At 44.6% G+C, this 15345-nt stretch overlaps 1 protein-coding gene across 1 annotated transcript; it reads right to left on the bottom strand.

Moving 5' to 3' along the window:
* Window positions 1-7698: 7698 nt before the first annotated feature.
* ACTB (actin beta) lies at window positions 7699-13171 on the bottom strand. Its single transcript, XM_072597653.1, has 6 exons — window positions 12957-13171; window positions 10767-10895; window positions 9985-10224; window positions 9060-9498; window positions 8760-8941; window positions 7699-8507 (listed from the first exon to the last, which is right to left on the bottom strand). Exons 2-6 carry the CDS (start codon window positions 10887-10889, stop codon window positions 8364-8366), a joined length of 1128 nt encoding a protein of 375 aa, XP_072453754.1. The 5' UTR covers window positions 10890-10895; window positions 12957-13171; the 3' UTR covers window positions 7699-8363.
* Between the last annotated feature and the right edge of the window lie 2174 nt (window positions 13172-15345).

Below are 15345 nucleotides of genomic sequence, written 5' to 3'. Positions count from 1 at the left end.
AAAGGAGATTCAAAAGCTCACTGAAGAAAACAGATCTTTCAAAACTGGAATGGCACAGATGGACGCTAAGGACTTTATGAGAAAGACAGATATCACAGAACATAGCGAGAAGATTCGAAAAATGGAAGATAATGTGAAATATCTTATTGGAAAAACAACTGACCTGGAAAATAGAATCAGGAGAGACAATGTAAAAATTCTGGGACTACCTGAAAACCATGATCAAAAGAAGAGCCTAGACATCATCTTTCATGAAATTATCAAGGAAAACTGCCCTGAGATTCTAGAACCAGAGGGCAAAATAAATATTCAAGGAATCCACAGAACACCGCATGAAAGAGATTCAAAAAGAGAAACTCCTAGGAACATTGTGGCCAAATTCCAGAATTCCCAGGTGAAAGAGAAAATATTGCAAGCAGCTAGAAAGAAACAATTCAAGTATTGTGGAAATACAATCAGGATAACACAGGATCTAGCAGCTTCCACATTAAGGGATCGAAGGGAATGGAACAGGATATTCCAGAAGTCAAAGGAACTAGGACTAAAACCAAGAATCACCTACCCAGCAAAACTGAGTATAATACTTCAGGAGAAAAAATGGTCTTTCAATGAAATAGAGGATTTTCAAATTTTCTTGATGAAAAGACCAGAGCTGAAAAGAAAATTTGACTTTCTAACACAAGAATGAAGAGAACTATGAAAAGGTGAACAGCAAAGAGAAGTCATAAGGGACTTACTAAAGTTGAACTGTTTACATTCCTACATGGAAAGACAATATTTGTAACTCTTGAAACATTTCAGTATCTGGGTACTGGGTGGGAGTACATACACACACATGCACACACGCACACATACATAGAGACAGAGTGCACAGAGTGAACTGAAGAGGATGGGATCGTATCTTAAAAAAAAAAAAAATGAAATCAAGCAGTGAGAGAGAAATATTGGGAGGAGAAAGGGAGAAGTTGAATGGGGCAAATTATCTCTCATAAAAGAGGCAAGCAAAAGACTTATTAGTGGAGGGATAAAGAGGGGAGGCAAGAGAAAAACATGAGGTCTACTCTCATCACATTCCACTAAAGGAAAGAATAAAATGCACACTCATTTTGATAGGAAAACCTATCTCATAATACAGGAGAGTGGGGGACAGGGGCACAAGCAGGGTGGGGGGGAGGATGGAGGGGAGGGCATGGGGAGGAGAATGCAATCCGAGGTCGACACTCATGGGGAGGGAAAGGATTAGAAGAGAATAGAAGCAATGGGGGACAGGATAGGATGGAGGGAAATATAGTTAGTCCTATACAACACAACTAGTATGGAAATCATTTGCAAAACTACACAGATTTGGCCTATATTGAATTGCTTGTCTTCCAAGGGGAAGGGGTGGAGAGGGAGGGAGCTAAAGAAGTTGGAACTCAAAGTGTTAAGATCAAATGTAATGTTCTTACCACTGGGAAATAAGAAATACAGGTTAAGGGGTTAAGAAAGCTATCTGGCCCTACAGGACAAAAGAGAAGACGGAGACAAGGGCAGGGAAGGAGGATAGAGGAGAGAGCAGATTGGTCACAAGGACAACTAGAATGCTTGGGTTTGGGGGGGGGGGGGAGGGGATAAAAGGGGAGAAAATTTGTAACCCAAAATTTTGTGAAAATAAATGTTAAAAGTTAAATAAAAAAAAATGCTTCTTGGCATGTTCTCCTAATCTTTTCTATTAGATCTGAAGCTCTTTGAGAGCAAGGATAAATATCCTAAAAATGTGGATCTCTCACAGAACTCTATACACAAAAGGCATTAAATAAATGCTTGTTGATCAGTGGATGAATAAGAAGGCTAAAGGGAAGATTGGTAACTTCCTTATTACTGTAAAAAAGCACCCCCCTCATCCTGCTAGTCATCAGATGGCATCAGTGTCTTGACTCACTCTCTCTCATCCCACATATCTAAACCTTTGCCAGATCTTGCAGTTTCTTTCTCCACACAGCCCCTTCTCTCCTTTCACACAGAGACCACCCTATTTCAAGCCCTCATCACCTCTTGCCTGGCTTGTATATAGGCTTCTGATTGGGCTACCTAATCAGGTCTCTTCTCCTATCCCATCTTTCCTCCATTCAGCTGCCAAAATGATTTTTCCTAAAACATAGATCTGAACATGTCACACACACCCCTTCCCAAACTCCACTGGCTCTCCCTATTGCCTCAAGGATCAAATATAAAGGATCTGTGCTTGGCATTTAAAGCTCTTCACAGCATGGCTACTTTCTATGTTTCAGAGGTATGCTGTATCCAAATATAGAAAATCCGGTTCAAATCTCAGTTCTGATATATATATATATAAGTTGTCTCTTCATCTGTAAAATGGGAATTACGTTTCTTTTATAATCTATTGTATACGGCTGTTATGAAGAAAGTGTTTTGTAAATGCAAGTACTCTTATTTTCTAATTTAATTTTTCTTTTGTTACATTAGTACTTTCTGAATATGTGCTATTATTATTGTGTATACTATTGGGGAAACAGAGATAGGAACAGTGAGACAAGAGACCAGGAAAGAGCTGAAAGACAGGCTCCAGATAAAATGTGAAACGGAAGGATTCGGTCAGGAAATATGAAAAGAATCAGTTTCCAGGAAACAGTGACTGGAGATTTGGTCTAGATATCCGCAGTAGAGACCTGGCAAATAGCGGCCAGAATTATAGTTGGAGGATTAGTGTGGCATAATGCATAGACCTAAAGCCAGGAATATGTGAGTTCAAAATCCCCCTTGAGATATTTGCTAGCTATGTGACTGTCAGTTAATCTTGGCTTCCTCATCTGTAAAATCTACCTCACAGGGCTGTTAAGAGAATCTAATGAAAAAAGTATGTTTGTAAAGCACTTTGCAAACCTCAAAGCATTGTATAAGTGGGAGCTGTTGCTCACACTTTAATAGTTCTTACAATTTATAATTTAGTTTCTTCTCCAATAATTGCATATCCTCTGGGGAATGGTGATATATACTAGATTTACTTACTTGCGAACATGTCGTATCCTCCTAGGAAAATATAAGGTCTTTGAGGAGGGAAGGAACTATCTCACTTTTGTATTTGTATCTTCAGGGCCTAGCACAGCGTCCACATAGTTTGTGCTTCGTGACTACTTGTTAAAAAGAAAAAAAGAAGAAGTCAACAATCTTGAATTGTGTTTTTATAATGTCCAAGCCTGAACACATAGAACAGACATGAGAATGTACCTCCTCCTTTCCTAGGAGACTCTGCGGGTAGAGCACCACTGATGATGTCAGACTGGCTGGGTTATGAAAAAACAGAGAATTACTTGGTCTGACAGTCACATAGTTTGGCTCAATGATTTTTCCCTCTTTTTTAATTCTTTGTTGTAAGGGATGATTCTCTGGGAGGGGGAAAAGGATATCAGAAGAAAATGAAGGAGATATAAAAACAAAAGAGGACAAGTTTAAACATAAGTCACTAGTCACTTGGTTGTTTCCACAGAGCAGGTCGTATTGCCACCCTCTGAGGTAAACAGTTCAAGTATCACCCCCATTTTCCATACAGAAAACCTGAGGCTCAGGTGATACCATTCGCCCATACCCACACAAGGCTCTTAAATGATAAGACACACTAGGGCAAACACAGTTCCCCCCAAGTAGTAACTGAGGTCATAGCTTCTGAACCAGCAAGGTTTTTGTTAGTCTCTATTTAACTTGAGATTTTTATGTAAGTGCTTCCAAAAGAGGAATGTCATTTGAGGGAGTAAACCATGGGAAATGGTTGTTCTGTTAACTAGTTTTGTTTTGTTTTTTCCCCAAAAAACAAATGCTCCAAAGATTTACATTCACTTTTTATAGCACAGCATGCTGGATTCAGGGGTCAGGTGTCCTAGGCTGATTCTGCCTTTCTCTGCCTGCACAGTTTTAATACATACGGTGCCTAGCATACAGTAGGTGCTTAATAAATGTTTGTTGACTTAACTTAGGCAAAGCATCTCTCTTAGGTACTCCTCCATAAGATAGAAAGTGGACTAACTGACCTCTAGAGTTCTTGTCAGTTTAAACTATGGTTATCCCAGACCAGTGCTAGTGGCCTCTATTAACCCCAAACGCTTTTATTTGGCTTTGGAACATACTGGCCTGTTATTACTTTCTGAAAGTCATTGATAGTTGATGTTCTGTCCTTTTTTCAAGTGTTTCCAGAGACTCAAGTTCTATCTATGCTTCCATCAACCAAGAGGAAATGTGGTGTGATGATCAAGGAGTAGGGAGGTCTGAGAATATGGCTCTGCCACTCACTAGGTTACATGAAACTCAGGCAAGCGATATCCCCTTCTGTGGGCCTATCTCCTCATCTGTAAAACAGTCATGTTATCATACTACTTGCTTCACAGGCGGCTAGGTGGCGCAGTGGGTATAGCACCAAGCCTAGACTCATGAAGACATGGGCTCAAATCCAGCCTCAGACCTTTATTGGTTGTGTGACTCTAGACAAGTCACTTAACCCTGTTTGCCTCAGTTTCCTCATCTATAAAATGAGCTGGAGAAGGAAATGCCAAACTACTCCATTTTTTTTTTTGTCAAGAAAACCCCAAATGGGGTCAGGGTCAGGAAAGAGTCGACAAGACTGAAGTGACTGAACAACATCTTGCTTCACAGTGTGATTGGGAGGTCAAGTGCTCTGTAAATTTTAAGACGTGAAATGGAAATTAAGATACTGCAATCAGGACTTATGTAGATGTCCCAGAAGTGAACTGAGCAATGGGGATCTAATCTAATCTAGCAGTGAACTAATAATTTCCTGAAACTATGTAACAAAAAAGTATTGTTTGCCTTCTCAGTGGGTGAAGGAGAGGCCGGAGAAAGAGAGAGAATTTGGAACTCAAGAATTTTTTTTTTTAAATGAATATTTATACACAGTAACAGATATAGTGTTTCAGGGCTGTTTCTGATAGACTTTAACTCTTCACAGCAATGCAAGGACCTAAAACATTTCCAAAGGACTCATGATGCAAAATGCCATCCACCTCCAGAGCAAGAACTATGGAGCCAGAATGCAGAATGAAGCAGAATATTTTCCCTTGTGTTTTGTTTTTTTCTCATGGTTTCTTCCATTCATTTTAATTCTTCTATGCAACATGACTAATGTGAAAATGTGTTTAATAAGACCGTAAGTGTAGAATCCATAAGACTGCATGTGGTGTTGGGGAGGGAGCGGGGAAGGAGAGAAAATTTAAAACATGGAAGTGACTGTTGAAAACTGAAAACAAATTAATTTTAAAAAATGAGTAAGATAAGCCTTAGAACTCTCTGGTCTTTCATTTGAATGCACACTTGTAGGATTAATAGATTTAGAGCTGAATAATGACATCTCTCTCACTAGACTGAGGAAACTGAGTCTCAGAGAAGTGATCTTGCCCCAGATTAAAAATACAGCTAGTAAAGGTCTGACAGAGCAGGGCTTGAACCAAGGTCTTCCAGATGCTAGGGGCAGTACTCTGACCATTATACAACACTCCCTTTACTTACACAGACATTTATAACTTCTTGAAACTTAAAATGGGGGGGGAGGGAAGGGGGGGCGGGGTTTGACTCATAAGACCATTTAGGTACACTTTGCTTTGAGAAGTGAGGAAGGACTCTTCTACAAAATCATCATACTATGTTCCTTAACTGTAGGTATGTAGGGCTAATACAGAAATACATTTTGCATGAAAAAAAATGGAATTTGGGAAATATTTAACGAAATAGAAACACCATATACCTTAAAAAAAAACCCACCGGTGATTGCAATTACTGCTCAGCTAACAACATAGAAACTATTTGCAAAGCAGGGTACAAATGAGATCCTGCTTTAGCCAAAACAAGAAACAAAAGAAACTCCACCAAAAGTACAGGAACGCATGCAGAAGTAGGGAGGAACAGGAATAAAACAAGTATTTTCGGAGTTTCACATTGTTGGATAGAGAATAGCCAAATACCACCTTGTATCTCCATCTGCTGACTTCTTGCAAAGAACTCAGTCCTACCTTGTCATACACTTCTTGATTTGGGCACTGAGGCAGAAGAAGTGACCATGGCTTATCCTTCATAAGGAAAGATATCTCCCCCTGATGAGATGGAGACAAGAGAGTAAGAGTGAGGGTGGGCCATGGGTGTGGCACAGCACAGGTTCCTCTGTAGCTTGTCATTTGGTTTTGGAGGAAGGCACAGTGAATGGCTCCAGACTCAGAACTACTTTGCTTCTGATGCTTCCTGCTTTGTGATCCTGAGTCAAGTCCTTAACCTCCTTAAGGCTGTTTAACTTAAGGTTTAAGTGGTTTTAAGGTTTAATGAGGTTTGGACTAAGATACATGGCCTGAGGTCTCTGAGTTCTGGGAAACAAGTCAGTCCACAGGATGACTTACTGCCCCAAAGCCAAGTCAATGGGGAAAAAAAATTAACTATAGGGCTTCAAAGGTCTGTGAAAATCCCAATTCCCTTATAAAGGAAACCCAGTAAGAAGCAGCAATTTGTCTGGGTGTTTATTGATTTTTGTTATAACTTTCTTCCTCCCTCAAGATAAACAAGAGGCAATGTAGAGGTCCAGAATCCATCCTCAGAAAGCAGAGGGGGGTCTGTGGCTTAAGGCACTGGATTTGGGAATTTAGATTTGAATTCAAATCTTACCTTGGAACTTCAGAACCTAGGAAAAGCTGTACAAGTTACAAACTGAACCTGAGCTTCCCCTTTTATGAAACAGGGATGGGGAGTAGGTTCCCCATGTACTATCATCACCTTCCAATTCAGCCCTTCTTTCACAAATGAACATCAGTGGCAAATGAGACTGGAGGGGATTAGTACCAGCCCTCGAGTAATCGAAACAAGCACTCTTGGACCTTCCTAAAATCTTAGGAAGTTTGGGTTTACATTAAGGTGGTATATATTCCGTAATAAGGGTGGTGAAAGACAGGTCAGTTGCCCCTCCCCACAGAGACATGGGGCACCAACCACCTACCCAAACTCCCTCCCTTCCCCTTTTAATGACTCAAAAGATGTCAGAGCAGGCAGACAGCTCACAAGCACTTTTGAGAGAATTTCATTTTACTTCTCCCCAATTATTCTTTATGGCTAACGTTTACATGAAAGCAAGCTCTTGCCTCAGCTTGTCAATCATTACCAGTTTATACGTAACGTCATAAACTAAAGGGGCCTAATATTACCAATGAGATGCTGTCAGGAAGACATGGTTCAAAACTTTGCAATTTCATGTACTTGTGTCTTTTCCCATTAGAAAGGTAAAGGGGAATGGGGTTGGGGGGAGGCTAGTCAGGGAAACTGAGCGAGGTCTTAAGTTCCCTGAAGAATCTCATGTTTCCTACTCAGCTGTTGAACAGACTATTTTCCTCAGCCCTCTGGGTGGGGAGCAGACTGAAAAATTTAAGAAAAATAGACCAGACTCGTCTGGTCTACTTCATCACTTCTACTCAAGGCTGCCAGAGACACCTCATGAAGCCTACCTAATCCATTAGTGTTCTACAACAGGTAGCTGAGCTACATGAATTAAAAAAAACAAAATTATTTCAGATACAAACCAGTTTTTTAAAATTTCAGGTAAACACTAATTTTTTAAAAATTGGGTTAACTATGAGCCCAAAAGCTGGTTCCGACTACCTTATACACAGATTGAAAGCGTAAATCAGAAAAGACATGCAAAGGATTAACACAAGTGGCCAAGTTTCTTTAACGTGTGCACTTTTATTTGAACTGGTCTTAAGTCAGTGTACAGGTAAAGCTCCTCCCCTCCCCCAAGTACTGGCACCAATCTCATAAAACTCGCAGGGAGACTGTGAAGTCTTGTCTTCATTCACATCTATGTTGGGGGCAGGGAGGGAATTTAGGGGGCCATTCAATATGGCTGACAATTAAAAAAAAAAAAAGGAACAAGTATTAAGGCGGAAGATACAAAAAGTTTTTTTTAAAGGATTACATTAATTTACATGTAAAGCAATACTAGTACCTTCCCCCTCCCCCCCTCCCCATCTGGATTTGTTACTCAGCTCATTACAGAGCTAATTTCTCTGTAACAATGCATTATACAATATTTGGAATGACTATTAAAAAAAAAACATAAATGTACAATCAAGAGTCCTGAAGACGCACTGTAGAACTTTGGGGATGTTTGCCTCCAACATACTTAGACTGCTCATCACCTTCACCGTTCCAGTTTTTAAATCCTGAGTCAAGCGCCAAAAAAAAAAACAAAACAAAACAAAACAAAAAAAAAAAACAAATAAAGCCATGCCAATCTCATCTCTTTTTTTGGGCAATTATCATGTCACACCCTTTTGACAAAAAAAAAAAAAATCAAAAAAAAAATCAAAAAACACACAGTCCATTTAGAAGCATTTGCGGTGGACAATGGAGGGCCCAGATTCATCATACTCCTGTTTGCTGATCCACATCTGCTGGAAGGTGGAAAGAGACGCCAGGATGGAGCCTCCAATCCAGACAGAATATTTGCGCTCAGGTGGGGCAATGATCTAGAGAAGGAATAAAAGGAGAAGAGGGGCACCAAGTTAGCTCCCAACAGATCCAAGTCACTTAGGAAAAGGTATCAAGTCTGACAAGCCAATTAAACCCCCCAGGATGATGCCCTGAGCATTGGGGGGGGCGGGGAGGGCCAAACAAAGAATGAGTCTGGCAACCACAAATTTTGGGTGACCTGACCAACAGATATTAAAAAGCATTTATTAAATTCTAGGTAATCCTAGGGCAGTTTCTAACAAACTCACCTTGATTTTCATTGTGCTGGGAGCTAGGGCTGTAATCTCCTTCTGCATCCTGTCGGCAATGCCTGGGTACATGGTGGTACCACCAGACAATACGGTATTGGCATACAAATCCTTACGGATGTCAACATCACACTTCATGATAGAGTTGAAGGTAGTTTCGTGGATTCCACAGGATTCCATACCTAGGTAGAGAAGGAAAAGGGAGGGAAAAGAAAATTACTTTTAATCTTAACAAACTACTTTCTGTGACCCACTATTCCTGAAGTAGATGGCCACTGTTTGAAAAGAGAAAACCCTTACCTAAGAAAGATGGCTGGAAAAGAGCTTCTGGGCACCGGAACCTCTCGTTGCCAATGGTGATAACCTGACCATCAGGGAGCTCGTAGCTCTTTTCCAGAGAAGAGCTAGATGCAGCAGTAGCCATCTCCTGCTCAAAGTCTAGGGCGACATAACACAGCTTCTCCTTGATGTCACGCACGATTTCCCTCTCAGCTGTGGTAGTGAAACTGTACCCTCTCTCGGTCAGGATCTTCATGAGGTAGTCCGTCAGATCACGGCCAGCCAGATCCAGACGGAGGATGGCATGGGGAAGGGCATAACCTTCATAGATGGGCACAGTGTGGGTCACACCATCACCGGAGTCCATCACAATACCAGTGGTACGACCAGAGGCATACAGGGACAGAACAGCCTGGATGGCAACGTACATGGCTGGGGTGTTGAAGGTCTCAAACATAATCTAGAAATAGAGAGTAAGTCAGTTAAATGAGTGATTAATTACTCCACAATTTATAGCAAGGCTAGGGTAATCATGCAGGTATGCAACACATTTATAGGTTTGAGTATCCTGCAGTCAAAACTTTTTTTAAAGAACTTTTAAACTGCTGTTCTAAGACCCACACATTGTTATATACATAGAGAAATACCAGCCTATGACAAAAGCTGGAATGGTTGGAAGTTTAGATTTTTAGAAGTCACCCAAGACAAGTGAACTGTTAGTACCTAGACAAACAATTCAAATTGCTAGTGAAAAAAAAGTCAGATCAGTAAAAGCAAACAGAACCTGTAGATATCCAAAGAGAAGACTCAGGTCAGAGAAGGAAAACCCTATAGACAATGGCAAAGAAAAAAAGGGAAGAGAAAAGTGAAGCAGGATATAAAAGAATAATAAATGAATATGAAGCTGACAAGGTTCAAGAATTGCTACCCTAAGAAGTCCACAGACCTGAGTCATCTTCTCTCTGTTGGCTTTGGGGTTCAGGGGGGCTTCTGTGAGCAGCACAGGGTGCTCCTCAGGGGCCACACGGAGCTCATTGTAGAAAGTATGATGCCAGATCTTCTCCATGTCATCCCAGTTGGTGACAATACCATGTTCGATGGGGTACTTCAGGGTCAGAATACCTCTCTTGCTCTGAGCCTCATCCCCCACGTAGCTGTCTTTCTGGCCCATACCCACCATCACACCCTGCAGGAGAGAATGAAAATGGTCAGTTTCAACCTACCAGAAACAAACCTTTCTAATTTGGATTTGTGGGTATCTAAGATTTTTAGAACTGGAACTTATATTGCATGTTCACTCCTCTCATTTTACAGATAAAACTAAAAATCTCACAAGTTAAAATTGACTTGCTCTAATTTACAGCCATTGGGGATGCTCTTAAGAAAGCAGTTCTCAGAAAAAGGTGGTTTTTCTATAGGCAACCAAGAAATGCCTTCTTCCAGGTTAAGTCTCAAAGTTCAAGTCATACAACCACAATTGGGTTTTGTATTAAATTGGGCTGAGGTTAATGCCACCTGACCTGTTGATTTCTCTTTTTATTTTATTTAACATTATCACAGCCCCTTTTCACAAATATTCTAGGCTCCTTGGAAAAGAAAATCCCCCAGTATTATTAACCATGAGCCATCCCCTTGTCAATATCACCGCTATCTTTCCCATCAGCCAGCGAGGTGGTCTAAGATGGTTACTAAGTATCTTCCAAACTACCACATCATAGGTATGTATACCTGATGTCTGGGGCGCCCAACAATGGAGGGGAAGACGGCCCGAGGGGCATCGTCTCCGGCAAAGCCAGCTTTGCACATGCCAGAGCCATTGTCAACAACGAGAGCAGCAATGTCATCATCCATGGCGAACTGTTGATAAAAGAGGAGGGAGAAGGGTTATTTTAAGATTTTTAATTCAATTAAAATTCAAATACTCTTTGGTCTTAAAGCAAAAAAAAAAACAAAAAACCCCAAAACCTGGCCTGCCACATTTACAACGTAGCAGCCAAGAAGCTAAGGTACCACCAGGATCAGTGCACGCTCCTTCATCCCATCCTCAGGGATGCTAAGGTTGAGGGTTATAGGGTGATGACCAAGCAGATTGGAGGGACCACTCCCCACCCTGTTTCCTTCTCAGCTTCCTGTCAATAATGGACTGCTCCTCTCCCCTCTAGCCGCTAGGGGGAGCGCCCGCTCGCATTTTTCGACTTCAGAGATTTGGGACAAAGGAAGTCCCAGCTCTCTCGCCTCTCATTATTACCATAAAAGGCAATGGTAAGAGAGGCAGCTTTGCACAAGTCAGTGGTGCGGCAGGAAGCCAGGTTTCTCCTCCCCCCTTCTTTTAAAGGGAGACTCGATTAAAAAGCAGAAGCCACTCCCCCCTCGCTCCCTCCTCCCCCTGGCCTTTTTCAAACCGAGGCCACACCCAGATCACTCTCCACTCCCTGCCCCACCCACCCCCGCCAGACGTGAGCAGCGGGGCCGGGGCTAGAACCACGCTTAGGCCAGCGGCTCCAGGAGACCAGGGAGCTGCTGGCGCTTGGCAGGAGCACGAGTTCAAAAGGGGAAGTGGCTCACCCCCCCCTCAGATTTAGAGAAGGAGCTTATCCTGACTAGGCCCCACCCAGTTCTGGGAAATCAAGCTCCAGGAGAAGCTGAAAGTCATTCAAAGCTACCAATTAAGGCTCGCTTAAATCCTTAAGGCCACGGTGTTGTAGAACCCCTAATGCATTAAGGATATTTAGGGAAAAGAGCATTAATTGTCTGCTTTACAGCACTAGGTAAATTCTATTTTTAAATCAAGATTTCAAGTGACATTCATGTTCCCCCTCCTGCACGGGGTGCAATAACCACCGCAGCAGCCTCGGCGCTGGGCTTGCAACAAAGTAACCATTTTCTGTGCTCAGCAAACCCACGCCAGCAAGGGGAGGCGGCAGCCACGCAGACCCCCTAGGGCGCTCCCGGGCCGTCCTCACCCCCCTACGCTAGGTAGCTTTCCGCCTAGAACCTGTTACTCCACCCCACGCCCTTCCCGGGCCAGCCAGCACAGGGCCGGCCCGGAGACAAAGACCCCTTAATTCATTCCCCCGCCTTTGAATGAAAGTGGAGGGAGGGACCGGAACCTCCTCTTCTCCACACCCCCCCTACAGGGCACGATGCCCACCGCCTCCTCTACCCCCTGCAAAGCATGCGCTGCCACAATACAGCAGGCGGAAGCCCGAAGCGCAGGTCACACCCTGGCAACCTCCCTCCCGCCGCCTCGGCGGTTAACGCTCTCCCCATCCCCCTCCCCGCCTGGCTTGCTTTTTTTCCCGCCGCCCCCGCCCTCTACAACTTCTTCCAACCCCACCCGCGCCCAGAGGCGCCTCGCTCAGCCGGTTGGATGGGGTTCAAGCCCCCACTTTAAGTCTATCCTACGCCAACCGGATTAAGCCTTCCCCCATCACTGAGGAATAATCAGCCTGGGCCGGCCAGACCCATTACTGCAAACGCTCAGCTCCAATCCTATTAGCCAGGGCTGCCCGATGATGGGAGCCCCGGAGCGAGAGGCATTTACTCCAACCGGGCCCGCCGAGAGAAGCTCGGCCTCCCAACACAACTCCCCGAAACGCTAAAGCCATTTGCCGAAATGCACACCCCACACGCCCGTGCCCGAGGAGCGACCACGGAGCAGCCCACCGCCTGCTTTCTCCAGGAGAATAAAGGGCTTGAGACAGCTAGCACGGGGCATGGAGCCCCTAGGAAGCCGGCTAGTTTTTGCAAGTTCCCCCCCTTCCCCAGAAAATGCACTTCCCTAACGAGCTGCTGCAGGCAGAAATAAGTGCCCAGCACTCCGCTCCTCCCCTGAAAGGCTTTGGAGGAGGAAGGCAGAAATAAACGCGTGTCTAAAAGAAACGAAGGGCGAGAGGGAAGGCGCTCGCAGGCTCTTACCTTGGAAGTGGCAAGTTTAAACCCTTAAGAGAGAGAGGAGGTGGTGCCGCACCTGGAGGCAGGGGAGGGCGAGTGCACGCTGGGTGGGAGAGCTCACAGCTACTCCGGCGCACTGGCGCTCCGGGTTTTATGGGGCGCGCGAGCTCCACCGCTCGAGCCATAAAAGGTAACTTTCGGAACGGCGCGCTCTGATTGGCTCGGGCTCGTTCACTCACGAGCCTCTTTGCACATTGCAGCATTTTTTTTCTTCTCTCCTTTTGCAAAAAAAAAAAAGAGAGAGAGAGGGAGAAAGAGGGAGGGAGAGTTTTTTCAGCTTTTGCTCTCTATGGGCGCTCCTCCGGCTTCCACCCTTTTTTGCATGCTCTGAAGCCCTTGGATGCCAGTGCCCTAGCCATGCAGGGCTGATTCATAACAAAACATGGACGGAACGAGAGCTTGCTTTAGAGCGTGTCTGTGTATTTTTTCCAACCGTGTTTGGAGACAGAAAAAAAAATGCCCTGATGCTCAGTTCAGACCCCCTTCACTCCATCAGGCTATTGTTGGGCCCTCGCTCTGGACAGGGGAGGGGGACGTAGACATCCTTTCTTTTTTATTTAATCTGTGCACCCTAGGATGAACCCTGAGTTTTCTATAGAGACGCCTTTCATGGGACGGTGAAAGGCTCGGACCCACCCCAGCCAGTGCCAGGAAATGCAAAAATGCCAAGGAGGACTCCCCTCTCCTGCACCCACCAACAATAGTGCCTATGAGTCATTCTTCCAACTTGGAATTCTTCTGCCCGAGGTTGGTTTGTAATCACACCCTGGATATCGCTGTTTGCCTAGGCTGTTGCTCTGGTTTCCCAAGCCCGACCCGGGGCTGGGAGCGGAACCTGGAGATTTCCAACAGCTCTCCCTCCTCTGTGCCAAAACCTTATCATTGGCGAGCTTGGAGATCGCACTGATCTTTGCGTGCCGCCCCTTGCAATCGTTCACGTTTTCACCCCTGTCCCCTCAATTCTGATTCTCTTAAAAATGTGCATTGTCCTGTCTCCCTGGACGACTGGACCCAAGGTCGATTTTCTTTTCATGTGAGGGTGAGGGGCGCCAAGCTGTGAATTTCGGGCGATTTCACCTAAAGATAGATGCCCAAGGGGAGTCTGAGGAGGGGCTGAAGTTGCTAGGTGTACAGGAGCGGGTTTAGGACTTGAGAAATAGAGCCGTATTTCTTTAAAAGAACAGACTTGACTCCAAATAGGTGGTTATAATTCTGCGTGTCGTGTCTGTGGGTGTGTGTCCGCACATCTACAATCCCCCATTCATTTAGGGACCACGAGATACAGCGGTGAGGACAAAGGTAACGTCAGGAAAGTAGGCTCAGAGTTAAAACTCCGGGGCAGACCGAAGAGCAGGTTGTTTGGCCTTATAAGGGTGTCAGGCAGCTCTTCCAAGGTAAAAAGTGCATATTGGTAAACACAGGGCAAAGTTCTCTTGCCTCTAGGGGCCCAGTAAATAACATTTACACAAGGAGCAGCAGCTACCACCCTTCCCAGAAAGCTGAGGCAGGTTTGGCTGACCCAAACTTAATTCGTTTTCTTTTTCTCAACTTGGACTCTGTTCTTAGGCGCCTGGATTTCTCCCTGGGGTGGGGGTGGGGGTGGGGGTGGGGGAAGGCTGCACTCACATAGAGACACCTGAAGCTAGGCCTTAGCCATAGCTTGTCCCCTCCCCTTTCCTCTTCCTCTTCCCCTTCAGGCTCTCAGAGTGACTGGGAGAGAGGCTGGCCTCCCGAAGAGTGATTTTTCTTTCTTTTTTCTCACCTTTCTACTCTACTAAGTTAACCTGGGCCGCTTTCTGGACCCAAGAAGGCCTGTCCTGAAATCACAGGAGGCCCCAGGCCAAAGGAGACTGTGGGAGAGGGCCTCCCCCAAATGGTGCTGGGGTTAACTTCAAGAGAAAAAGCATAAAACTAATCCCTCCCACTACCTTTCAGTATCAGCTCTGCTGGAGCTGGGAACATTTGCAATAGAACTGGCCTGACTTGGAGTCCCCAAACCCCAGGGAGTTCTTTTTCAAAAGAAAAGAAAGTGAGGTGACCCAGAGAGGCACCAAATCACAGCCAAAATCATCTGCAGGGTCGTTAACCTCTGACCTGGGACCAACTCTGCCCGGCTGTGCTCCTGGGTCTGGTTGGAGGGTTGGATTCCAGGGAGAGAGCTGCTTGAAGGATTCTAGTTCAGTTTGATCCGCCCACAATATCTATGCAGCTTAAGTGAGCCATCTGGAAGGTAATAAACTTCTAGGGGAAACTCAGTGTGCCAGAGAGAAGGCTGTGGGGAAATATTGTAGGAGAGACTTAGGGACATGGAGACCAACTGTCCCCTGAAAGAACTCCCTCTTCTTTCAGAGAA

The sequence above is a fragment of the Notamacropus eugenii genome, chromosome 3 (genome assembly GCF_028372415.1).
Source record: "Notamacropus eugenii isolate mMacEug1 chromosome 3, mMacEug1.pri_v2, whole genome shotgun sequence".
Taxonomy (NCBI): domain Eukaryota; kingdom Metazoa; phylum Chordata; class Mammalia; order Diprotodontia; family Macropodidae; genus Notamacropus; species Notamacropus eugenii.
Note: the sequence above shows the minus strand (reverse complement) of the source record. Positions and strands in the feature narration are given on the sequence as shown.